The sequence below is a fragment of the Sciurus vulgaris genome, assembly GCF_902686455.1.
Source record: "Sciurus vulgaris genome assembly, chromosome: 2".
Classification (NCBI taxonomy): Eukaryota; Metazoa; Chordata; class Mammalia; order Rodentia; family Sciuridae; genus Sciurus; species Sciurus vulgaris.
Genome location: NC_136462.1, coordinates 160,590,895 through 160,618,414, shown reverse-complemented (window position 1 = coordinate 160,618,414; position 27,520 = coordinate 160,590,895). Strand labels below are relative to the sequence as shown.

The 27,520-nt window shown below is 38.4% G+C and overlaps 1 protein-coding gene across 4 annotated transcripts in view; it reads right to left on the bottom strand.

Moving 5' to 3' along the window:
- Positions 1-27,520, bottom strand: part of DZANK1 (double zinc ribbon and ankyrin repeat domains 1) — an 83,049-nt gene that overhangs the window by 38,410 nt on the left and 17,119 nt on the right. For 3 of the 4 annotated variants that reach the window (XM_079123348.1, XM_079123350.1, XM_079123347.1), the window contains exons 7-9: positions 16,880-16,965; positions 14,477-14,594; positions 9,428-9,541 (exon numbers count right to left, since the gene is read on the bottom strand). In XM_079123348.1, the coding sequence (XP_078979474.1) occupies positions 9,428-9,541; positions 14,477-14,594; positions 16,880-16,965 (318 nt within the window). The remainder of the gene's footprint in view (positions 1-9,427; positions 9,542-14,476; positions 14,595-16,879; positions 16,966-27,520) is intronic. The other variant, XM_079123349.1, reaches the window with a different exon arrangement.

The following is a 27,520-nucleotide window of genomic DNA, read 5'->3' as shown; positions in this document are numbered from 1 at the left end:
GATTGGCTTAGGAATTATTACAACAATAAACAGCATCAGACAAATGAACAGTTTTAAAAGAAACAAAACCCAAAGACAAACAGAAAACAGTATTCATTTGGTCTTGGGAAAGTCATTTGAAAACTCTGCACTGATTATGTGTAAGGTTTCCCATTCCCACTACCCAATGGGGAAAGCTTGATGGTCAGTAGGCTCTCCATTTCGTGGCACAAATAATAAACAGAAAGACGAGACCAGCTTATCTGTGTTTACAATAGTCTTGTTTGGGGATTATGTTTTAGTCATGGAGCTTTATGTTAAATATGAACTTGGGTTCTCTCTGTAGTTTCTCACTTAGAAATGGAAGGAGTGACCGTGTGTAGTGACATATGCCTGTAATACCAGCAACTGGGAGACTGAGGCAGGAGGATCATAAGTTCAAGGTCAGCTTCAGCAACTTAGTGACACCCTGTCTCAGAATTAAAAATAAAAAGATCTAGGAATGTATCTCAGTGGTAAAGTGCCCCTGGGTTCAAACCCCAGTGCCAGAAAGAAAGAAAGTGGTAGGGAAGGGAGGGAGGGAGAGGTGGAGGGAGAGAGAGGAAGAGGGAAAGGGAATTAGTAGGAAAACTATCTTAGAAAAGAAAAGAATTGTTAAGTACAACTTTCTGAGTCAGGACCCTGGGGTTAAAGAACAACATAGGAGGTAGAGAGGGAGAACGATGATCAAAACAGTCTAACTAGAGTTCAGTTATTAGGGGTTTGCTGATACCTACTGGCACTGGACTGTTCAGTCCTCTCAAGACATTATCTTTTCAATTTTCAATGACCAATGATGCTTGAATGTTCCTTTCTACTCTGGGACTAAGTGTCCCAAAACTTATATGGTGTGTTTGGAAGTTGGAACAGATGAAAAAAAAATGATCAAGAAAAAAAACAGCCCATGTTCTGAGATTTTATTTCTAATATCATTACATAGCTCTTGTGAAATCCCAGTTTCAAATTCTGATTAACTTCACTTCAGTAGAAGACTACTAATGTTTTCCTACAAATCCGCACCTACTCAGGAAACCATATTCCCAATCTAGACAACTCCTAAAGGGCAGAAGTTAACTGCTGGATGAAGTGGCAGAGAATCACAGTCTTGTGCCCAATTCACCACACTGCTTGAGTACAAGATTCTAAAGTTTCTTAAAGTTGTCCTAGAATAATCTGCAATTGTGAGGGATTTTCTGTGAGATTTAAGCTGAAACTCCCTGAAGGTGTTGCCTCAGACACGATCTGGTGAAACTCACTGAGAAGTGAGACAATTTTCTTGTTCTGGTGTTTAATGAAAGTATTGAGATAGAACAAAAATGATCTCGTTGTTTGCTGTAGGACATACTTCCTCTAAGAAGAGAAGACTGTAATCCAACTAAAGTTGCTTATTTATCAAGTTCAGGTCTTCAAGACGCCCAGCTTGCTGGGTCCACAAACCAAAACTTGTATATCATCACAGTTTGCCCAATCCTAGTCCTGCCTTGCAAAACCCTCTATTTTAAAATTTTCATTAATACATCTTATTTTTAAGAGAAGTTTTAGATTCACAGTAAAACTAAACAGAAATGACAGTTTTCACATACCTCTGTCCCTGCAAATATTCAGCCTTCCCTCACTGTCAATATCAGCAGCACAGTGGTACATTTGTTACAACCCATTAACCTACACTGACGCATCATTATCGCTCACAGTCCACAGTTCACACTTGGGCTCACTCTTGCAAAACCTTCTTTATTTTACCCGTTCCTTCTATTGTTACATTGTGTGCATGTACGAATATGTAACAAATCCCACCACTATATATAATTATAATGCATCAATTAAAAATAGGCAAAACAGGGGGTTTTCAAGATGGCGAACTAGAGGGTGGCTGCATTTCATGTGGTGGCTCCAGGACTCAGGATTCAAAAGAGGAGATATTGAGAGACTTGGGACCAACTCAAAGCCCCCGGGTGAGTCAATCCCGTTGGGGAGGCGTCCCGGATGGGGCAGTAGTCCCGGAACACAGGGAACTTTGTGAAGTAGAGTTGCCCAACAAGACACCCCTCCCCCCGCTGAAGCAGTGAACTCGGACAACTGGGAGCATCATAGAGGAGACCGCTCAGCACAGCGCTTGGTCTTGGAGCAACCACTGGGGCTCCAGGCAGCTGCCCAGAGGAGGAGCTGCACGGCAAGCTGTTTGGACTCAGAGAGACTGCCCCTGAACACCAGGGCCTGCCCAGAGGAGGAGCGCGGTGGGTCGCTTGGACTCGGAGTGACTGCACCAGAGCTCCAGGCGGCTGCTCAGAGGAGGAGGTGAGTGGTGAGTTGTTTGGACTCAAAGCGACCGCTCCTGAACACCGGGGCACTGCCTGGAGGAGAAGCGTGGTGGGTTGCTTGGTCTCGGAGCAGCCATACCAGAGCTCCGAGCAACTGCCCAGAGGAGGCGTGCGACGGGTCGCTTGGACTCAGAGTGACTGACTGCTCCTGAACACCCGGGGGACTACCCGGAGGAGGAGGAGGAACGGGGTGGGTCACTTGGACTTGGAGTGACTGCCCAGGGCTACGGGTGGTTGGCGGGAGGAGGAGGTGCGCAGTGAGTTGCTTGGACTCCTAGTGACTGCACTGGAACACCGGGAGGCTGTCTGGAGGAAGAGGCGTGCGGCAGGTCACTGGGACTCGGAGCAACTGTATGGGGCTCCAAGTGGCTGCTCAGAGGAGGGGCCGCATAGCCAGGCGATTAGGTGCACAGCAGGGTCCCAGGATCTAGGAGGCTTCTTGGTGGAAGAACCGCACAGAGACACGCTTAGGGGGAGAGCGAAGGTTCCAGGACTGCGGGCAGATTCTCTGAGGAGAGGCAGCCTAAGGAGACTCGTCTGCAAAGGGAGAGGCTCCCAGGCCCAGGAGGTAGGTGCGGGCCCTTGGGAACATTGCAGAGGAAGGCAGCTCAGCCCAGGTGGTAGATGTAGATTGAGGGGAACCTCTAGGAGGGGAACGGACCAGCGAGACCTCCCCACTGGGTGAGTCTTCCCTGCCGGGTGAGGTTTTCCCACAAGGACAGTAAAACCAGAGACACAGGCCCAAACAGGCCTTGCCTCAGCTCGCAGCCTAGTTCCCCTTTGGATGACCACTGGTCAACAAGTGGAGGCACCTCTGCCCACTAGCAGGGAATATACCACACCTGAAGGCCACCACCCCTAGAGAGGCAGCCTCCTTGTGGAGAACAGCACTATCAACTTCCTCCAAGACTTCTGGCTACTGAAGGCTAAGAGGGGATATACTAGAAATCTTCAGGGACATTATAAGTCAATAGAGGAAATCTGCAATATCTTAGCGGTCCACTGATACCTGAACAATGTGAGAAAACAAGGGAAGAAAATGCCCCAAACAAATCTAAATGTTACATCAATAAAATCCAATGACAGCATGGCAGAAGAAATGACAGAAAAGGAGTTCAGAATGTACATAATTAAAATGATCAGGGAAGCAAATGATGAGATGAAAGAGCAAATGCAGGCACTGAATGATGAGATGAAAGAGCAAATGCAGGCATTGAATGAACGCAACAATCGACAGTTAAAAGAGCAAATACAGGAAGCAAAAGATCATTTCAATAAAGAGAGATATTGAAAAAAACAAACAAACAGAAATCCTTGAAATGAAGGAAACAATAAACCAAGTTAAAAACTACATAGAAAGCATAACCAATAGGATAGAACACCTGGAAGACACAACCTCAGATACTGAAGACAAAATATTTAACCTTGAAAAAAAGTTGACAAAACAGAGAAGATGGTAAGAAATCATGAACAGAATCTACAAGAACTATGGGATATCATGAAAAGGCCAAATTTAAGAATTATTGGGATTGAGGAAGGCTTAGAGAAACAAACCAAAGGAATGAACAACCTATTCAATGAAATAATATCAGAAAATTTCCCAAATCTGAAGAATGAAATGGAAAATCAAGTCCAAGAGGCTTATAGGACTCCAAATACACAAAATTACAACAGACCCACACCAAGGCACATTATAATGAAAATACCTAACATACAAAATAAAGACAGAATTTTAAAGGCTGTGAGAGAAAAGAACCAAATTACATTCAGGGGGAAACCAATACGGATATCAGCAGATTTTTCAATCCAGACCCTAAAAGCTAGAAGGGCCTGGAACAACATTTTTCAAGCCCTGAAAGAAAATGGATGCCAACCAAGAATCTTATACCCAGCAAAACTTACCTTCAAATTTGATGATGAAATAAAATCCTTCCAAGATAAACAAAAGCTCAAAGAATTTACAAAAAGAAAGCCAGCATTACAGAACATTCTCAGCAAAATATTCCATGAGGAAGAGATGAAAAATAAAGAAGCAAATCAGCAAAGGGAGGAATTATCCTAAAGGAATTGTCAAATAAAGAAGGAAACAAGTCGTGTCAAATAAATAAATTAATTAATTAAATTTAAAAAAATGAACCAAATGACTGGGAAACCAAATCATATCTCAATAATAACCCTGAATGTTAATGGCCTGAATTCATCAATCAAAAGACATAGACTGGCAGATTGGATTAAAAAGAAAGATCCAACAATATGTTGCCAGCAAGAGACTCACCTCATAGAAAAAGATACCCAGAGACTAAAGGTGAAAGGATGGGGAAAAACATACCATGCACATGGACTCAGCAAAAAAGCTGGAGTATCCATCCTCATTTCAGATAATGTGGACTTCAAGCCAAAGTTAGTCAGAAGGGATAAAGAAGGACATTTCATACTGCTTAAGGGAAGCATAAATCAGCAAGATATAACAATCATAAATATCTATGCCCCAAACAGTGGCTCATCCATGTATGTCAAACAAATCCATCTCAATTTCAGAAACCAAATAGAACATAACACAATAATACTACGTGATTTTAACACACCTCTCTCACCACTGGACAGATCTTCCAAACAAAAATTGAACAAAGAAACCATAGATCTCAGTAACACAATCAATAATTTAGACTTAACAGACATTTATAGAATATACCATCCAACCAAGAGCGAATACACTTTCTTCTCAGCAGCACATGGATCCTTCTCTAAAATAGACCATATATTATGCCACAAAGCTAATGTTAGCAAATACAAGAAGATAGAGACACTACCATGTATTCATTCTATCAGATCATAATGGATTGAAATTAGAAATAAATGAAAGAGTAAAACACAGAAACTACTCCAACACCTGGAGATTAAACATTATGCTATTACATGATGAATGGATAACAGAAGATATTAGGAAGGAAATTAAAAAATTCTTAGAGGTAAATGAGAACAAAGAAACATCATATCAAAATCTCTGGGACACTATGAAAGCAGTACTTAAAGGAAAATTTATTTCATGGAGCACATTTAATAAAAGAAGTAAAACTCAACAAATAAACGACCTAACACTACATCTCAAAGCCCTAGAAAAAGAAGAACAGACCAGCACCAAAAGTAGTAGAAGACAGGAAATAGTTAAACTCAGAGCTGAAATCAATGAAATTGAAACAAAAGAAACAATACAAAAAATTGACAAAATAGTTGGTTCTTTGAAAAAATAAACAAAATTGATAAACCTTTAGCCACACTAACAAAGAGAAGACGAGAGAAAACCCAAATCACTAAAATTCGGAATGAACAAGGAAATATCACAACAGACAGGATTCAAATACAAAACATAATTAGAAGCTATTTTGAAAATCTATACTCCAACAAAATAGAAAATTTCGAAGACATCAACAGGTTTCTAGAGACATATGAATTGCCTAAACTGAACGAGGAGGACATACACAATTTAAATAGACCAATTTCAAGTAATGAAATAGAAGAAGTCATCAAAAGCCTACCAACAAAGAAAAGTCCGGGACCAGATGGGTTCTCAGCCGAGTTCTACAAAACTTTTAAAGAAGAGCTCATTCCAATACTTCTCAAAGTATTCCATAAAATAGAAGAGGAGGGAACCCTCCCAAACTCATTCTATGAAGCCAATATCACACTGATACCTAACCCAGTCAGAGACACAAGGAGGAAAGAAAATTTCAGACCAATATCCTTAATGAACATCGATGCAAAACTTCTCAACAAAATTTTAGCAAATCGCATACAAAAACATATTAAAAAGATAGTGCACCATGATCAAGTGGGTTTCATCCCAGGGATGCAAGGTTGGTTCAACATCAGGAAATCAATAAATGTAATTCACCATATCAACAGACTTAAAGTCAAAAATCACATGATTATTTCAATAGATGCAGAAAAAGCATTTGATAAAATACAGCACCCCTTCATGCTCAAAACACTAGAAAAAATAGGGATAGTGGGAACATTCTTTAACATTGTAAAGGCCATCTATGCTAAGCCCATGGCTACTATCATTCTAAATGGTGAAAAACTGAAAGCATTCCCCCTAAAAACTGGAACAAGGCAGGGATGCCCTCTTTCACCACTTCTATTCAATATCATCCTTGAAACTCTAGCCAGAGTAATTAGACAGACCAAAGAAATTAAAGGGATACGGATAGGAAAAGAAGAACTCAAACTATCCCTATTTGCTGGTGATATGATTATATACTTAGAGGAACCAGAAAATTCCACCAGAAAACTTTTAGAACTCATAAGTGAATTCAGTAAGGTAGCAGGTTAAAAGATTAATGCTCATAAATCCAATGCATTTTTATACATAAGTGATGAATCTTCAGAAAGAGAAGTTAGGAAAACTACCCCATTCACAATAGCCTCGAAAAAAATAAAATACTTGGGAATCAATCTCACAAAAGAGGTGAAAGATTGCTACAATAAGAACTACAGAACACTAAAGAAAGAAATTAAAGAAAATCTTAGAAGATGGAAAGATCTCCCATGTTCTTGGATAGGAAGAATTAATATTGTCAAAATGGTCATACTACCAAAAGTGCTATATAGATTCAATGCAATTCCAATTAAAATTAAAATCCATTAAAATCCCAATGATGTACCTTACAGAAATAGAGCAAGCAATTATGAAATTCATCTGGAAGAACAAGAAACCCAGAATAGCTAAAGCAATCCTGAGCAGAAAGAGTGAAGCGGGGGTATCACAATATCAGATCTTCAACTCTACTACAAAGCAATAGTAACAAAAATGGCATGGTATTGGTACCAAAATAGAAAGGTAGACCAATGGTACAAAATAGAGGACATGGACACAAACCCAAATAAATACAATTTTCTCATACTAGACAAAGGTACCAAAAATATGCAATGGAGAAAAGATAGCCTCCTCAACAAATGGTGCTGGGAGAATTGGAAATCCATATGCAACAGAATGAAACTAAACCCATATCTCTCACCATGCATGAAACTAAACTCAAAATGCATTAAGGACCTCGGAATCAGACCAGAGACACTGCAGAATATAGAAGAAAAAGGAGATCCAGATCTTCAACATGTCGTCTTAGGACCAGACTTCCTCAACAGGACTCCCATAGCACAAGAAATAAAAGCAAGAATCAATAACTGGGATAGATTCAAACTAAAAAGCTTTCTCTCAGCAAAGGAAACTATCAGCAATGCGAAGAAAGAGCCTACAGAGTGGGAAAATATCTTTGCCAATCATACTTCAGATAGAGCACTAATCTCCAGAATCTATAAAGAACTCAAAAGACTCTACTCCAAGAATTCAAATAATCCAGTCGACAAATGGGCTAAGGAAATGAATAGACACTTCACAGAAGAAGATCTACAAGCAATCAACAGATACATAAAAAAAGTTCAACATCTCTAGTAATAAGAGAAATGCAAATCAAAACCACCCTAAGATTCCATCTCACCCCAATTAGAATGGCGATTATCAAGAATACAAGCAACAACAGGTGTTGGCGAGGATGTGGGGAGAAAGTGCACTCATACATTGCTGGTGGGGCTGCAAATTAGTGCAGCCACTCTAGAAAGCAGTGTGGAGATCCCTTAGAAAACTTGGAATGGACCCACCATTTGACCCAGCTATCCCACTCCTTGGCCTATACCCAAAGGACTTAAAATCAGCATACTACAGAGATACAGCCACATCAATGTTCATAGCTGCTCAATTCACAATAGGCAGACTGTGGAACCAACCTAGATGCCCTTCAGTTGATGAATGGATAAAGAAAACTGTGGTATATATATATAATGGAATATTACTCAGCCATAAAGAATGATAAAATTATGGAATTTGCAGGCAAATGGATGAAATTGGAGAATATCATGCTAAGTGAGATAAGCCAATCTCAAAAAACCAAAGGACGAATGATCTTGCTGATAAGTGGATGATGACACATAATGGGGGGTGGGAGGGGTTAGTGTTAGGGTTAGAGTTAGGGTTAGGGAGGGGGGCAAGAATGGAGGAAGGACTGTATAGAGGGAAAAGAGGGGTGGGAGGGGTAGGGGAAGGGAAAAAATAACAGAATGAATCAAACAATATTACTGTATGTAATTTTATGATTACACAAATGGTATGCTTTTATTCCATGTACAAACAGAGAAACAACATGTATCCCATTTGTTTACAATAAAAAAAAGAAACTGTGGTATATATATATACAATGGAATATTACTCAGCCATAAAGAAGAATAAAATTATGGCATTTGCATGTAAATAGTTAGAGAATATCATGCTAATGAAATAGGCCAAGCCCAAAAAACTAAAGTTGAATGTTTTCTCTGATAAGTGCATGACAATATAAAATGAGGTGGGGTAGTGGGGGGAAGAGAAGAATGAAGGATTTGGATGGTGTACAGGAAAAAGGGGTGGGAAGGGGTGGGGGACAGAAAGATAGTAGAATGAAACAGACAGTATTACCCTATGTATATGTATGATTTCATGAATGTTGTGAATCTACATTCTGTACAACCTTAGAAATGAAAAGTTGTACCCCATTGTGTACAATGAATCAAAATGCAGTCTGTAAAAATAAAAAAGATTTTAATAAAAAAAGTATTTTTTAATTTTTTAATTTTATGTAAAGATACATAACTTTTTCTTCCATGTGGCTAGTTATAAGTATTCTTTTTTTTTCATAATAGGGACCCATAATTAAATAAAGCAAACAAAAGTATGAAGCCACTTTAAGGACAAGATTAAGCCAACATATGTGCAATGTTAAAGTTTAAATATCTCAATGGAGAAACTGTCTAAGTTAGTTATGCTGCATTTTGTCCTCCAAATGTTCAGGGAACACATACCTACATTTCTCTCTTTATATTTAGATCCTATTACAAGTTATCTTTTGGGTTGTATACTTACCCAAAATTTGAATGGATTTTTTCAACAAATGTTAATTTATTATTTGTTAGCCCACTTCACTAGCTGAAGAAAATCATACTTCTTGAAAGGTCACTCTCCATGTATATCATTTGGGTTTTTGTAGAATCATATTTATTACCTTCAAGTGGAGGCTTGCTTGTGGCCGCAGCTGTGGACCCAGAGGGGCCTCACACACCACACAGATGGACGTGTTCATGGGTACCAGGCTTCCACATTCTACACACAAGCCCATCTGCACAAAGGAAAAATAAGGTTTGCTTGGGATGCAACAACTTAAGGTATGAGTAGATCTTAGAATGTAAGGTTTAATTTGCTTTTGTAAAGGTATTTAAAATAACTGCTTTTATATTATTTTATTCTTATTAAGAATAAAAACATGTTTGTTGTAGAAAAGAGGAATACTTAAAAATATGCACAGAAAACTAACTTGCAGCATGATGGAGTGGGAGGTTGATAATTCCTCTTCCCCAAAAGTAATGACATAATCAGATAAATCTGTCAAAAAAACAGTCACTTCAGCACTCTGCAAGTCAACCAAAGGTGGGCAACAAACTGAAAAGTTCCTGTAAATGGTTGAATTTCAGATAAGAATACAATTCTGTGAATCTCTGGTGGGGCATAGTGGGGGGCTGCTCCCTTCCTACCCAGCTCTACCTAGTGGTAGCTTCACTGCAACAAGGCAGGCTGTGAAAATCAAGTTTTGTGGCTGTTGATAGGGATCGCTTAATTTGGTGCAGCCTTAAGATGACAATCGTAGTGACAAACAAGTCAGTGGTTCCTCTGTTCTGAGATCATGGTCCTGTTTGTGGTAATTGATAGACTGGGAACTGGCCAAGGGTTTAACAGGAAGTTCCAGGATGTCATTCATGATAAATTCTCCATATATCCTTAGGTGACTCACAACGATGCACATGTTTTGCAAAAGCCAAGGTGGGCCCAAGTCACCCCCGCATCCCTAACTGAAGGAGACTACACATGGAGAGGCACGAGAGCTCAGTATAAAGTCAAGGCTTGGGCAAACTTGAGAACAGTCTGATGTTTAGTGGTCTACCCAGCCCACACACAGATCCATCAGCTTAGAGTGGGAAGCCTTATTGGCTTGAAGTACTCGAGCATAATTTCTCATCAATCTTCAGTTGAACACTAACATACCCAAGGTAACTCCAGGTTTAAATATAAAAGCTAGAAGAAGAAAAGAAAAGAAATCCTGACATCAGTGGCTACACAGAGATATTAAAGATTTAATCCAAGTAAACCAATCTCCTGCAGGGAAAAAAGAATTCATAATTTTTATAGTATATTATCTAAAATGTTCACTATTCAAGAAAAAACAAGAATGTATGGCCCACACTAAGGGTAAAAAGAGTGAAGACAAATTATATCTGAGCATCTTCAGATGCTAGATTTAGCAGACAAAGATTTTTTTTAAAAAACACCTGTCTGATAAGCAGACTTTTAGGCTTAATAATCCTGAGTTTTTTCCTTGTTTGTGTGTGTGTGTTGGGGGGGCACTGGGGATGAACCCAGGGACTTGTGCGTGCTAGGCAAGTGCTCTACCAATGAGCTACCTAAGCCCTTTTTTCTTTTTCTTGGTTTCTTCCCCCCTGTGTTACTGGGGATCGTATTCAGAGCCCCTCTACTACTGAGCCACACCCCTGGCCCTTTTAAAATTTTGAGATAGGGTCTTACTAGTTGCTTAGGGCTCCACTAAGTTGCTGAGGCTGGCCTTGAACTGGAAAGCCTCCTGCTTCAGCCTCCTGCCACATGGGTGTACGCCACCAAGCCTGGTTTTCCTCTTCGATTTCAATTAAAATCATTCTACCTCTCAGTAAAGTTTATGACAAGATGTCTATGTCACCTGTACATTTTGAATGAGGTGGTCTGAGTGTCTTCTTTGAAATGGTACCAGTCAAAATTGGTGTAAATGAGAATATAGGTAATTGTCTCACTAGGTCATACCCTTTGAGTAGGCCATGATTTGTAACCTCAGGAGAGACTCAGTTTGTAAACATTTTCAGGTCCCTCCTCTTTCCCAGCCTAAATCTGGTGTGTGTTCTCTATGTGAGGCCAGGGTGGCCTAACAGAGTCTCCTTCTGCCCTATCCTCCCCTGATCATACAGCAGCCCGCCCCTTTTTGGAACCTCTGAGGTGGAAAGGCAAATAGGTTTCTGTCTTCCCCAAAGTGTTTTTAGCAAAATCTTACTTGTCTTTTTGTGTGTAAGCTATTTCCTCCTGGATCACACTTCTATAGCCTGCTGGAGTGGGACCCTAGTAATGCTGCAGGTGGTTGTGGTAAGTCTTGGAGAGAATGAACATCCCTTGTCAAAGCATCTACCCCAAGTGCAGTTGTCACAGAAATTTCAAGCAAAGGAAGGCTAGTACCCTCAGACCAGAGGGCAAACTCCAGCTACAGGCAAGGAGACTCAAGGTGACAATGGTTTAAGATTGTCAGTTTCATCTGGGTCCAACCTAATATTCACATTTCAGGATTCCATCCTTTTCTAATTAATGCTGTAACAGTCACATAGGAAATAAGTGATAAGGTGAAACCAACATGTAATGTTAAATGTTTGATCATTTAAATATAATGCTGGGGCTATAAAGAATAGTTTAATTTTTGTGGAGAAAATAATGGGATGTTATGGGAGCTCTGTTTCTCAGACTATGACTTAAAGGTCCTGAGTTTGTAATTTTCTTTCTGTGAATGTTCCCATGAACTCAGGAGAACACATTCTCCATCCCAATCCTAGTAGCCATTGTTACTGCCACAGCAGTCAAGTACAGCAGCTACTGCCAGGCACAGTGGTACATGCCTGTCATCCCAACTATTCAGGAGGCTAAGGCAAAGGGATCACAAGTTTGAGGCCAACTTTAGAAACTTGGTGAGGCTCTGTCTCAAAATAAAACATAGAAAGGACTGGAAATATAGCTTAGTGGTAAAGAGCCTCTGAGTTCAATCCCCAGTAAACCTGTGCCCACCACCCCAAAAAAAGTTACTGCAGTTACATGGCCACTCAGAATACCTGCTTCAATTAGAATTTCATTATAATCAGCCACCAGTGATAGCTTGATTAATTGTGATGTTAATTTATGCTATAAGTTACCCAAATTCCATTTTTATTTCCCATTGACAATGAGCTCAGTCTTACTTTCAAGCAAAAGACAAGACCAAACCACTTCCAAAATTCCTTCTTCACAGTTTTATTCCCTGGGACCCAGCACCAATTCTGTAACATTCATAATCCAGGCAGAAGACAGAAACCACACCGTAATTTGAGCAGGGAAAGATTAACATAAATAAGTGTTAACAGGCAACAGGAGATTAACTACTAATGGGCAGAGCAGACTCTACATGATATAGGAATACCAAATATAGGGAGGAGCCACTACCTGTAAGGCTGACGCAGAGAACCCAAGGAGGATCAAATGAAGAAGAGGTACTCTGCCCCACTTCCAACGGTGAAATCAGATTTCACTGAATGGGGTGTGGCTATTCCAGTGGATGTCCGAGAAGTCTGCTGAGATGATGCCAGAGTTGGCAAGAAAAAGCTACCCACTGGTGTCTAATGAAACTCATTAGGAGCCCTCCTTTCTCTGGAGAGCCAGCAGAACATATTGGAAAACATATTGGGATGCTGCTGAAACTTGCTGGGGAGCTATCCACTGGGGTGCCCGAGAGACTATCTGGGAAGTTAGTTGGGGAGCCAGTGGGACTCACTGAGGAATTGTCCATGGGGTACCATCAAAATTCACAGAATTCAGCACAGCTGGGTGTCCTGCCACTTAGTTGAGCACCATAAAAGCAAAAGAGAAAGGAAATCATACCAGAAGCAGGAAGAGAAGCCCATTCTCTTGCAGAGTCCCCTTTTCTAGCAAAAATTAACATCCAGCCAGCTGGCAAAGGAGAAATGCCTAAAGAAGGGCATTGCAGGCAGGGCAATGAGGAGTGGCCTTGCACCTGGGCATATTTTGGCTTTATCTAGAAGCAGGATCCTACTCCTTTGAGTTCAAGAAGACCAGTGGAGGGCAGGACACAGTAAATACTCAATAAATGACTGTTGGCTTAAATTACAAAGCTATTTATACAGTGTAGCCTGTTATCATTTATTATATAAATATAATTTGGGGAGCAACATAGATGTTTTACAGTTCATTTAAAATATTATAATATCTAATAACATTTTCCCCCTGCAAAGACAAAGTTCTGAAAATCTTTCTCTAGGCAAAAGGAAATAATTTTGACATCGTACTAACTGATAAAAACAAAATTCAAACTAATAGAATCTGTTCATGTTTTATTTTTTGTATTATATTCTTCAAGGAGTTCTCAAGGAGTTCAAAATACATTAAGTGAACTTTTACAACAATCTTGAACAATAAATTGGAGGAAGATTTTTAAAAGATATCCATTTAGTACCTGAGTCCTTGTTGAGGGCATACTCCATTCTAAAACTCTAGATTCTGAGTTCATTATTAGTACCTTTTAAATGACTATTTTAATAATTTTAGACTTTTCTTTCTAAAGATGTCATTTCTCACTCAACATCACAAATCTCTCTATTCATTCGCTAAGCCCCAGTTTAAAAAAAAAAAACAAATATTAAGTACTTAAAAGATGAACATATTTGGTGAAGTTTTTGATTGTTAACAGGTTAAGCATCTCTTCTAACTACAAAACTAGTGGTAAGATAATAGTAATTATTATCTATACTTAATCAGCCAAAGTCTTTAAACTTAAATATACTAATCAATCTATGACTTCTTTGGACAGAATAGTGCATCTTATGAACATGTAGATATGGAGCTATAAAGTAATTAGTACTTTTCTCCATTCGTTTAAAGAATATATTTCCTTGTTTTACCCAGGCTATAAGCAGAAATAGCAACTAGACAGGAAACATTTATTTATCCATGCATGCCTCATTAAAACAATAAGATTTCAATCTCTGTCTGAGCCTGTACTTTTGCAAGGCACTGAAAAGAAATGTCACTGCAAATAGGTTTTTCCATTCTTAAGTGGGAATCTAGATAGTAACAAATTAATCTGCCAGTCATTCTTTCAACAAGTTTTTATGTTTGTGATTCATGTGTACAGGTACTGTCTTACTGCTGCAAATAAAGATCACATAAACCAGCAAAAGATGTTTTTAAGAATTTTGCTGCTCACCTGAGCTCCTTCTGGGGGTGGAAGACGATAGCCAAATATGGGTGGGACAGGAGCACCACACTCTTGACAGAAGCGAGCAAAGGGATCAGACGGGTGGGGAGCCAAACAGTGGGCACATCTGTAACAAAACAGGTTCCTGACCGGCCATGTGAGGAGGGGTCCACTTTAAGAAGACTAGTAAAAATCTTAAAGTGTTGAAACAGTTTTAAAAATGAAAAAAAAAAAAAAAAAACAAAACAAAACACAAGCAGACCACTCTTAGCAGCTATGGGGCAAATCCCAGGAAGAAAATTCTTCTCCAGGTGATTTTATTACGCAGTGGCCGTACCGTGGGAACCTGTGGTTTAAGGCCAGCCTGGGCAACTTAGCAAGACACTGTCTCAAAATAAAAAATAAAAAGGGGTAGGGGACATAGTCCAGTGGTAGAGCGACCCTGGGTTCAATCCTTGGTGCCTTGCCTCAAAACACAAAAAAAGAAACATCTGTGGAACAGAATAGAGTTCAGAACTAGACTCACACAATTATCATCAATTGATTTTCAAATATTTCAAAACTAATCACCAAAGAAAGATAATTTTTTTCAAGAAAATGAGCTTCAATAATTGAATATTCATATACAAAAATATGAACCTCAACCATATGCAAAATCAACTAAAATATATTATAGTACTAGGTATAAGAGCTAACACTACAAAACTTCTAGAAAATAATATAGGAGAAAATCTTAGTGCATGGTTTAGAAAAGATCCCTTAAATATAATAAGCTAAGAATGAAGTATAAAAGAAAAACAGATAAATTCAACTCCATCAAAATGAAAAGCCAGACTGGGAGAAAATATTTGCAAAACATATCTGACAAAGGAGCATGTATAATTCTATAATAAAAAGATACATAACCCTTTTTTTTAAGGGCAAAAGTTGGATCAGATAATTTACCAAAGAAGATTTATGGATGGCAAACAAGCACATCAAAAGATACACAATACCAGTAGTTACTAGCAAAATGAAAGTTAAAACCACAATGAGATACTACTACAATCTCACTAGAATGATCAAAAAAATAAAAATAAAAGTGTTGGTAAGAATGTGATGAAACTGGCTGGGTACAATGCACATCCCTGTAATCCCAGTGACTTAGGAGGCTGAGGCAGGAGGATTCTAAATTCAAAGGGAACCTCAGTAACTTAGGCCTTAAGCAACTTAGCAAGACCCTGTCTCAAAATAATAAAAAGGGCTGGATATGTAACAGCTCAGTGGTTAAGCACCCTTGGGTTCAATCCATCCCCAGTACCAAAAAAAAAAAAAAAAAAGAAAAAGAATGTGGTGAAATTGGAATTCTCAAACACTGCTGGTAAGAATGTAAAAATGGTACAGCTACTTCAGAAAACAATTGAATAGTTTCTTAAAAAGTAAAATACATACCTATCTTGTAAACAACTCCCCCTTCCACATATTTACCCAAAGGGAAATGAAAGCATATATGTATGCAATGACTTCTATAAAATGTTCATATCAACTTTATGTGTAAAATGTTCATATCAACCTAGAAATATAATGTCCTCAATAAATGAATGAATAAACAAACTGTGGCATATCTGTACCATGGAAACTCAATGATAAACATAACACCTCAGCAATAAAAAGCACAGATGTTTGATACAAGCAAAAACATGAATGAATCTCAAAATAATTATGCTGGTCAAAGAAGCCTGACCCCCCCTCAAAAAAAGAGAAAAAGAAAAAAAGAGTAAATACTAAATTACTCCACATGTATATATAATCAAAAGCAAACTGAACTATAGTGACAAGAAGCAGGTCAACAGTTACCTGGGAATGAGGAAGGATGAGAAGTCAGAAACTTTGGAAGGTGATGAATTTGTTCATTTTCTTGTTTACTGTGATAGTTTCATATATGCAGGATATAAATATGTGTATATATATATATACATACATATGTATCAATTGAACTCTTTAAATATATGCAATTTGTCTTATGCCAATCATATCTTTTAAAAAGCTATTAAAATTAATTTAAAAAGCTATGGCCAGGCCAGGAGTGGAGACACACATCTGTAATCTCAGTGACTTGGGAGGTTGAGGCAGAAGTACTACAAGTTCAAGGCCAGCCTCTGCAACTTAATGAGACCCTGTCTCAAAATTTAAATTTTTTAAAAAGTACTAGGTACTTTACCACTAGCTTAGTGGTAAAGCACCCCTAGTTTCAATCCCCAGTACAATAATAAATAAATAAATAGATAGATAGATAAATAGATAGATAGATAGATAGATAGATAGATAGATAAATAGATAGATAGATAAATAAAGTTATGGGTAGGAAAACACATTGACCACAATGTATTATTATGCTAGACTTTAAGACAGAGTAGAGAATGTGATACATACTTGAGGAAGTCTGTTTCTCTTTGAATCCTCATGATCTCTGTGCTTGTCAGACTTTTCTGGCCAGTTATGTGTGCAAAACCAGGGGACTAAAATTAAGAATACAGATATATAAAGGTATGTAGTCAATATAACTTGATAAAAGCTATGGAATAGTAAAATTAATGGAAAAATTTATTTTGACATTTGTTGCATAAGGAATGCTGGAGCATTTATCTTTTTTAAACCATGATGGGAAAGGTCCTAAGTAATTATCACTCCAGTATCTAATATTTTAAAAATTATTCGAAGTGCTATTCATAATCAGACATGTGTATTTCATTAAACATGAAAGTTTACAACAAAAGATATCTGAATTTACTATAGACAGACCTGATTCTAGAATTGAAAAACCTGTTTGTATTCATTTTTTCCAGCACTTTTTATTGGTACACAATAGCTGTACATAATGATGGGATCTGTTGTTATATATTCATACATGCACATAATATAACAATATAATTTGGCCAATATCAATCCCCAGCACTTCCTCCCTCCCTTCCCACCTCCCACCTCCTGGTCCCTTTCCTCTACCTTTGATTTTCCTTTGATTTTCATGAAATCTGTCCCTCTCTTTTTGTTTTTCCTCTCTAGCTTCCACATATGAAAGAAAACATATGTCCCTTGACCTTCTGAATTTGATTTATTTTCTTTAACATTATGGTCTCTATTTCTATCCATTTTCCTGCAAATGACATAATTCACTTCTCTTTATGGCTGCATAAAACTCCATTGTGTATATATACCACATTTTCTTTATCCATTCATTCACTGATGGATATCTAGGCTGGTTCCATAGTTTGGCTACCATGGCTTGTGCTGCTGTAAACACAGATATGCATCTATCACTGTAGTATGATGACCTTAATTCTTTAGGATAAATACCAAGGTGTGGTATAGCTGAATCTTGTATTCATTTTTCTCAAGGATTATATTTCTAGGAAATATAAGAATAGATGCAGCAACCATCTGGTGTTATCCAGAAATATTTAACTCATTTGAATAAATTTTTATATTTGAGCATCCACTGTGTGCCGGGCACTCCAGTATCTTACACAGATACATTGTCCCTGCCCTCAAGAAGTCAAACGTGTGCATTTACAAAGTAACTGAAACACGATAGGGTCACCACAGAAACATTTGGGTTGAACCCCACAGGAACCTAGATGAGGGAATAATCACATATACTTGCTCCAGGTGAGAAGGGCTTCTCAGAAGCAGTAACAACTAAATGGAGAGAGTAAAGAAAAGTTTGACAAGTGGACAGAAAGGCAAAGGGAATTCCCAGTAGAGGAAACCCACTGGCAGAGGCACCACAGAAGGGCAGGGCATGGCATGCCCTTCTCCATCGCTAGAGAAGGCACACAAAATGAAGAAGCTAACCACAGGGAGTGTCTGATAATAATAAAACATGCCTAGCATGTCGCAGCCTTTATCTCCTTGAAATTCATGATAACCCTCTGAGGTAGGTTACATTATCCCCATTTTATTGTATTCTTCTAACATCTTATTTTGAAATAATTTTGAACTTACAGAAAAGCCACAAGGATAGTACTCCAGTTCAGCCAGCTTGATGAATTTTTACATTAGTATTTTTTTCCATTTTCCTTTCTCTATCTCTGAATTATATGAGAATAAGTTGCAGTAGTGATGATCCTTTGCCCCTAAAGAGCTGAGTATGCTCTTCCTAAAACAAGGCTGTCCTCTTTCTTACACCACAGGGTATCAAAGTTGGAAAAGTTAATGGTGGTACAATACTACTATCTAATTCACAGACCTTGATTTAGGCTTCATCGGTTGTGCCAATTATGTCTTTTACAGTTTTTTTTTTTTTTTTTCCTGGTGTAGGATTCCTAGTACCACACTTAGGTGTCACATCCCTGTTAATTCATAGAATATCCTTTGATTTGGTTTTATCTCATGTTTCCTTGTGATTGGATTTGGTCATGCATTTTGACACAAATTCCAGAGAAAGGACACTGTGCCCATCTGAGCATATATAATCTCCATTCATGAGATGAAAATGAGGCAAAGAAAGGTTGAGTCACTTGCTTGAGTTCATGTTAACAACATGGGTAGTGAACTCCAGGCCTACCTGTCCCCTGTAAATTCCTGGTCCACCACAATGCCAGGGTTCAAACTTCAGACTTCATTCTGCAGTCAACGGGGGGCAGCCAGAGGGGTTTTTTTCTTTTTATTGCTTTCAAGTTATAACTAACATGGCCTATACCAGAAGTCACAAAGTGGTGGTCTAATTGGCCAACTGTGGTATGCCACTGAGTTTCATTTGGCCCATAAACCATTTATATTGGCTCCCACGGTGTTTCAGAACCAGAATTAATTCTCAAAATTTTAAATAAGGTGATTACACATGATGATCTAAGTGTCTGGCTTCTTGTGCAAATCCATAAGTCCCTCTTGTCAGTAGTAGTCTGGCGTTGAGTAGAGTGACCACTTTAGCTGTCTGGGGTATTAGGTGTCATCACAGAACTCACATCCCTTGTGCCCTCACACTAAAGCCAGTGTCATTTGTCATATATCTTTTACCCTGCTGCCTGTCTCTGAAAGCATCCCTAGGTCAGATACTAAACTCAGAGGTTAAGCATGGTCTCCTGAGCAGTTGCTGACACACTGTAACACTCAATAGTATCACTGATTCTGATAGTTGACGAAGCATCTTCAAATGAGATTGAGCTGGAATGTTGAGAAGAATTTTTCTTTTCTTTTTTCTTTCTTTTTTTTTTTTTTTTTTTGGTACTGGGTATTAAACCCAGGGGTGCTTAACCACTGAGTCACATCCCCAACCCAGTTTTGTATTTTATTTATAAACAGAGTCTCACTGAGTTGTTTAAGGTCTCGCTTAGTTGCTGAGGCTGGCTTTGAACTCAGGATCCTCCTGCATCAGCCTCCCGAGCTGCTGGGATTGCAGGTGTGTATCACTGCACCCAGCGAGAAGAATCTCTTAACAATATGAAGAACAACAGTGGAAGAAAAAAATTTTGTGGTTCTTTTCCAGCCTCCTGGCTTTCTGAATATTAGGAAGATTCCCCAAATTTTGTCTTTGTCTCTATGTTCCTAGTTCTTTAAGATTCTGGAATCCTTATGTATCATTTCACTCCATCTTTCCCTTGAAAACAACTCTTAAAACAACTAAGTCAGCAAGGTAATCCAAATATCCATGCACAAAGGAAATAACTATTTCCAGACACAAATAATTATCACCCATGTGAGACTGTTTTGTAAAAATAGTTACTGTGTTTGACTTACATCATTCATTCTTCAAAATGATACTTTTTATCTCAAAATCATTATTTGTGCCACACTGCTGTGCACTGTCCATAGGAGTTGAGTATGCCTACTGGTTCATCTGGTAACCAGGTAATCATTCTTTCCAGAAGATTGAGAAGGGCAATTTTCCATTGTAGAGATGGTTGCCTTTTTGTTTAGTGGTGTTTGCAAACAGACTACCAGATCATTGGTCTCTAGCCTGGACTTTGTGGTTCTCCAAAAATATATGGTGAGTGGGCAGCTGGAAGAACCTAGGAGATCAGGCCGAGTTACACCTCAGCATTAGAGACTAGAAATGAAGATAATTCCTTGACCTCAGGATTAAGACAATTGGCTTTCTTGGCCAGTGATTCAGACGAGACTAAACATCAAAGTCAAATGTGGACTTCATCCCAGGTTTATGAACTAAGACTCTCCAGGAGGTTTTCAGGAAGGGGTAGTTGGAAATTTATACATATAGGTAAGTTTCCTCTGGGTGGTTCTGGTTTGGGAACCAGATTTTTTGCCTCCTTTATATTTAATGGTAAGTATGAGCAGCCTTGGAATCATAGGTACACCAGAAACAGTTGTGGTGAGATAGAAATGTAGCTCCTGGTATATTCTTCTTGGGGCTCAAATAGAAGAAAGATAGTAAGGGCTCCTGGCTTAACCTTAGATGCCAAAAAAGTCCAAAATGAATCTTATATACACTGAAAAATCAAAATACTATAACAATTGTAGGCTATTAGTATAAGTGCATGTTTCTTGTGTTACAGTAGTAACAATGCATTGATATGGCTTTTATTAAGATCTTAAACTACTTCTATCTTGCCTTGTTCAATGAGCAATGCTCTATGCTTTTGAAGGCTGAAGCCTCAGCAACTCATGACATAGATGACCCCTGCCTTGTCCCTGAACTCTTCCTTCTCACGGCTTCCATGGCACCACATTCTTCTGGCTTTCTTCCCACGTCTCAAAATTCTCCTTCCCCACATTAGCATCTAAGTTCAGGATTTTGTCTTGTGCCACCTTCTCTTCATCTTCTGTACACCCTTGGCAAGAGACCTCATTTGGATTCAAGCTTTTTTTTTTTTTAGATGTTTCATATATTGTTTTTTTATGTTATTAGCTCAATTACATTTTTTATTTGTTCTAATTGGTCATACATGACAGTAGAATGTATTTTGACACATTGTACACAAATGGAGCACAACTTCTCATTCCTCTGGCTGTACATGGTGCTGAGTCACACAGTAGTGTAATAATACATGTATATAGGGCAACAATGTCTGTCTCATTCTACTGTCCTTCCCACCCCCACCTCCCCACCCCTCCCCTCACTCCCCTCTGCATAATCCAAAATTCCTTCATTCTCTCCCCTCCACACACACTATGGATCAGCATCCACTTAGCAGAGAAAACATTTGGCCTTTGGTTTTTTGGGATTGGCTTATCTCACTCAGCATGATATTCTCTAGTTCCATCTATTTACCTGCAAATGCCATAATTTCATTCTTATTTTTTAAAAAAGTTTTTAGTTGTAAATAGACACAATACCTTTATTTTATTTATTCATTTTTTTTGTGGTGCTGACAATCAAACCCAGTGCTTCACAAATGCCAGGCAAGTGCTCTACCACTAAGCCACAACCCCAGCCCCAATTTCATTCTTCTTTAAGGTTGAGTAATATTCCACTGGGTATATGTACCAATCATCTGTGGAAGGGCATATAGGTTGGTTCCATAGTTTAGCTATTGTGAATTGAGCTGCTATAAACATTGATGTTTCTGTGTCACTGTAGTATGCTGACTTTAATCCTTTGGGTATAAACTGAGGAATGGGACAGCTGGGTCAAAATGGTGGTTCCATTCCAAGTTTGTGAGGAATCTCCATACTGCTTTCTATAGTGGTTGCACCAATCTGCAGTCCCACCAGCAATGTAGGAGTGTACCTTTTTCCCCACATTTATTGTTGCTTGTATTCTTGATAATTGCCATTCTAATTGGAGTGAGATAAAATCCTATGGCAGTATTGATTTGCATTTTTATAATTGCTAGAGATGATGAACATTTTTTCATATGTTTGTTGATTGATTTATTTCTTCTGAGAAGTGCCTGTTCAGGTCCTCAGCCCATTTATTGATTGGGTTATTTGTTTTGTTGGTGTTAAGTTTTTTGAGTTCTTTATACATCCTGAAGATTAGAGCTCTTTCTGAGGTACGTGTGGTAAAGATTTTGTCCCATTCTGTAGATTCTCTCTTCACATTGATTTTTTCCTTTGATGAAAATAAATTCTTTAGTTTGAGTCCATCCAATTTATAGATTCTTAATTTTATTTGAGCTTTAGGAGTCTTGTTAAAGAAGTCAGGTCCTAAGCCAACATGATGAAGATTTAGGCCTACTTTTTCTTCTATTAGGCACAGGGTCTCTGTTCTAGGACATAAATCTTTGATCCAATTTGAGTTGATTTTTGTGCAGGGTGAGAGATAGAAGTTTAACTTCATTTTGTTACATATAGATTTCCAGTTTTCCCAGCAACATTTGTTAAAATGGCTATCTTTTCTTCAGTGTATGGTTGTTTTTGTCTAGTATGAGATAAATGTATGTATGTGGGTTTGCTTCTGTCTTCTATTTTGTACCATTGGTCTACATGTCTATTTTGGTGCCAATACCATGCTGTTTTTGTTACTGTTGTTGCATAGTTTAGTTGAAAGTCTGGTAGTGTGATGCCTCCTGCTACACTCTTCTTGCTAAGGATTGCTTTGGCTATTCTAGGTCTCTTATTTTTTCCAAATGAATTTCACAATTGCTTTTTCTATTCATTGGGATTTTAATAGGAATTGCATTGAATCTATATAACACTTTTGTATAGCCATTTTGACAATATTTATTCTGCCTATCAAAGAGCATGGGAGATCTTTCCATCTTCTAAGATCTTCTACAATTTCTTTCTTTAGTTTCTATAGTTTTCACTGTAGATGTCTTTCACCACTTTTGTTAGATTGATTCCCAAGTATTGTATTTTTGTTGAAGCTATTTGTGAATAGGGTAGTTTTCCTAATTTCTCTTGCAGTGGATTCATAGCTTATATTTAAGAATGCATTTGATTTATGGGTATTGACTTTATATCCTGCTACTTTGTTGAATTCATTTATGAGTTCTAGAAGTTTTCTGGTGGAATTTTTTAGATCTTCTAAATATAGAATCATGTCCTCAGCAAATAGTGATAGTTTGAGTTCTTCTTTTCCTATTTGTATCCCTTTAATTTCTTTTGTCTGTCTGATTGCTCTGGCTAGTGTTTCAAGGACGATGTTGAATAGAAGTGGCAAAAGAGGACATCCCTGTCTTGTTTGAGTTTTTAGGGGGAAAGTTTTCAATTTTTCTCCATTCAGAATGATGTTGGTTATGGGCTTAGCATATATAGCTTTTACAATGTTGAGGTATGTTCCTACTATCCCTAGTTTTTCTAGCATTTTGAACATGAAGAGGTGCTGTATTTTGTCAAATGCTTTTTCTGCATCTATTGAGATGATCATATGATTCTTTTAAGTCTATTGATGTTATGTATTACATTTATTGATTTCCATATGTTGAACCAAGCTTGCATCCCTGAGATGAAGCCCACTTGATTGTGGGGTGCTATCTTTTAAAATATGCTTTTGTATATGATTTGCCAGAATTTTATTGAGAATTTTCGTGTCTATGTTCATCAGGGATGTTGGTTTATTCCTTGATGTGTCTTGTCTGGTTTTGGTATCAGGGTGATACTAGCCTCATAGAATGAGTTTGGAAGAGTTCCCTCCTTTTCTGTTTCATGGAATAATTTGAGGAATATTGGTGTTAATTCTTCTTTGAAGGTCTTGTAGAACTGCCTGGGCTTTCATTAGTTGGTAGGCTTTTGATGGCGTCTTCTATTTCTTTGTTTGAAATTGATCTGTTTAAATTGTGTATGTCCTCCTGCATCAGTTTGGTAGATCATATGTCTCCAGAAATTTTTGATGTCTTCAAGTTTTTCTATTTTATTTGAGTATAAATTTCAAAATAGTTTCTAATTATCTTCTGTATTTCAGTAGTATCCATCATGATATTTCCTTTTTCATCATGAATTTTAGTAATTTGAGTTTTCTCTCTCTTTGTTAATGTGGCTAGGGGTTTATCAATTTAATTTATTTTTTCAAAGAACCAACTTTTTGTTTTGTTGATTTTTTTCAATTGTTTCTTTTGTTTCAATATCACTGATTTCAGCTCTGATTTTAATTATTTCCTGTCTTTTCCTGCTTTTGGTGTTGATTTGTTCTCTCACAGTCTTTAGGATTCTATCTTTATTCTGTATTTTAGTCATGCTCATTATAATGTGACCTTGTGGGGGTCTGCTGTAATTTTGTACATTTGGGGTCTTGTAAGTCTCTTGTAGTTGATTTTCCATTTCATTCTTTAGATTTGGGAAGTTTTCTGATATTATGTCATTGAAAAGATTGTGTGTTCCTTTGGTTTACATCTCCATGCCTTCGTGTATTCTGATAAATCTTAAATTTGGTCTTTTCATGTTATCCCATATTTTTTGGAAGTTCTGGTCATGGTTTCTTACCATCTTCTCTGTGCAGTCAACTTTATTTTCAAGAGTATATATTTTGTCTTCATCATCTGAGGTTCTTTTCTTCCAAGTGGTCTAATCTGTTAGTGATACTTTCCATTGAATTTTTAATTTGGCTTATTATTTCCTTCATTTTAAGGATTTCTGCTTGATTCCTTTTTATAATATCTGTCTCTTTATTGAAGTCATTTTTTACTTCCTGTATTTTCTCTCCAATACCATCCTTTTATTTTGAAGATCAATCTATGTATTTTCTAAACTCCTTCTCTGACATTTCTTCTACTGTGTTGTCTATGGATTCTACTGTTGGAACATCTTGCTTTCTTTGAGGTGCTTTGTTCTCTTGTTTTTTCATCTTATTAGTTGTCTTCTCATCTAGCGGTATGAATCTGATGCAGTAGTTTCTACCCTGTAGTCTTACAGTGTCCCTGAAGCCTTCTAGTACCTCACCTTTAGGGGAAGACCAATATTAATAGCACCTAATGCAAACAATATAGCACCTTAAACCAAATGGCTCCTATTAGGGTGTCTATAGTTTTTGTCACAAAAAAACAGAAATGATGTGTTCAATTATTATCTACAATATAAAGAGTAAGTTTGCTAAAAGGGTTTACTCTTTCAAATGATGGACAATGAGGGAATAGAAATAGTATAAGATGTGATGAAGGAGAACAGAAGATAGAGGTAAAAAATTATAGTAAGAGTGAGGGAGGAATTAATAGAGGTTGGGTAGTATGAGAGAAGTGAGAAAGAGAATCCAGGGAGACGTATAGTTGAGTGAAAACATATATACAAATTAAAAAAAAAAAAGAGGAAATTCTCAATGGAAAATTGAATGATTACTTCTGTTGGCAGAATTTTCTTAGCTTTCCTTCTCTGCCAATTGGTGGGGTTTTCTAAAGTTTGATGTTATCTCCAGTCTGGTGGATGCCAGCAGGTTGGTGGGCAAGCTGATAGCAAGATGCCTCACACCCTCTTCAGTCTTCCCACCTGTTGTTGCCAGCTCCTTCTGTCTCTGCACACTTCAGGACTCATTGAGCTGGAGAGAGCCTAATTTTCTCCAGTTTCTCCAACTTGTCCTCCCCCACAGGAAACTGCCCCTAGTCTCCAGCTTTCCACAGGCTTGCCAGACCCAGACTGGCTCATGCAAACCCAGCTGCAATCTGATGGACTGGACTTACGCATCCCCAGGTCCAGCCTTGCTGCAGTCTCAAGATCTCAATGCCCTTTCAACTTGCAGAGACCACCAGGGATGTACTCAAAATAAAGGAGAAACTCTTCAAAGAGGCAGTCAGATAGTAGCCACTAGCACACTGAGCAGAAAGACCTCAGGTGCAACCAGACCTGCAGATACCCCAATTTATCTTCAGGTCCTGGCCGGTATCCCCAGACAGTTGACAGTGCCCCTAGATGGTGGTGGTGGCAGCAGTAGACCTGCAGGCCCTGGCTGGTGTCCCAAGTTGGCAGTGACCACGTATAACCAAACCTATGCGTACTATGACAATGGACTTCCAGGCAACAGCAAGCAGCAGGCAATGGGTATTCCGTTGGCAGTCTGCTGGTGGTCTGTAGGCTAATGACAGGTGATCGGTGAGTGGATCCTGGGCGCCAGGCAATGGGTAGGTAAAAGACAGGCAATGGGCAGGGAAGAGGCGGACATGCAAGAGGCAGGCAAACAGGCAAATGTTGAATAATAGGCAGCAGTCAGAGAGTGATCTGCATTCAAAAGGCAGGTGATATGCTGGTAGATGGTGTGGGATTGCCTTGGACAAATGGGGGGTAAACAGCAGGGTAGGCAGCAATGGCTCCCTTGCAGAGAAACAGTATTTCTTCTGCTTGAATCCTGAGTCATGGAGTGACAAGGAATACAGCTTTCCTCTGGTCTGCCATCTTAGATCTCCCAAAAGAAGTTTTACATACCATCTACATATGAAATTTCCAAATATGCATCTTTATTCCTGACTTCTTGACTGAGTTTGAACTTACACATACAATAAGCTATGCAACACCTTCACTTGAATATCCAATGAGCCCTTGAACACTTGCTCCTCTCTCATCTTCCACATTGAGCTTAGTGGTACCATCATCTCTAGATGCTCAGGCCAAAACCCTGTGAGTCATTCTTGGTTCTTCCCTTTCTCTCATCCCATCTATTTAGCCCCTCAGCCAAACCTGTTTGGATGCCCATGAACTCCTGTCCTCACTACGTCTACAACCTTTGTCCAAGACACCATCATCTCTTACCAGGAGTAAACACCTCAGAAATGATGTTCCCCTCTTATTCTTCTATAGTCTAATCTCTGGCACAAAAGGAACTTTAAAATATAAGTGGGATTATGTCTTATGATCTATATATATTCCCCTTACAATTAAAATAAAATCCCAGTTCTTTACAATGAAACTAGCATTTGTGATTCTCAACTATGTTTGCATGTTAGAATCATTTGGGGATATATTTTAAAAAACAAACCATGCCCAAACATCAAACCAACCCAAAATTTTAAGTTTAGGTCCCAGGATTGGTTTGAAGCACTTTTGGTGAATCTGATGTGCAGCCATATCTGAGAACCACAGATCTAGGCGCTCTGCTCCCAGCCCAACTCCCACCTCATCTCCTACCTTGCTCATCAACCTTCATCCACACCAGCGTCCTTGAAATCCTTCACTTTGCTGTCCTCATTTTGACTGTTGTTGAATCTTTCCCCCAAGATGCTTACAGTGCTGGCTTCTGAAAGTTCATCTTGA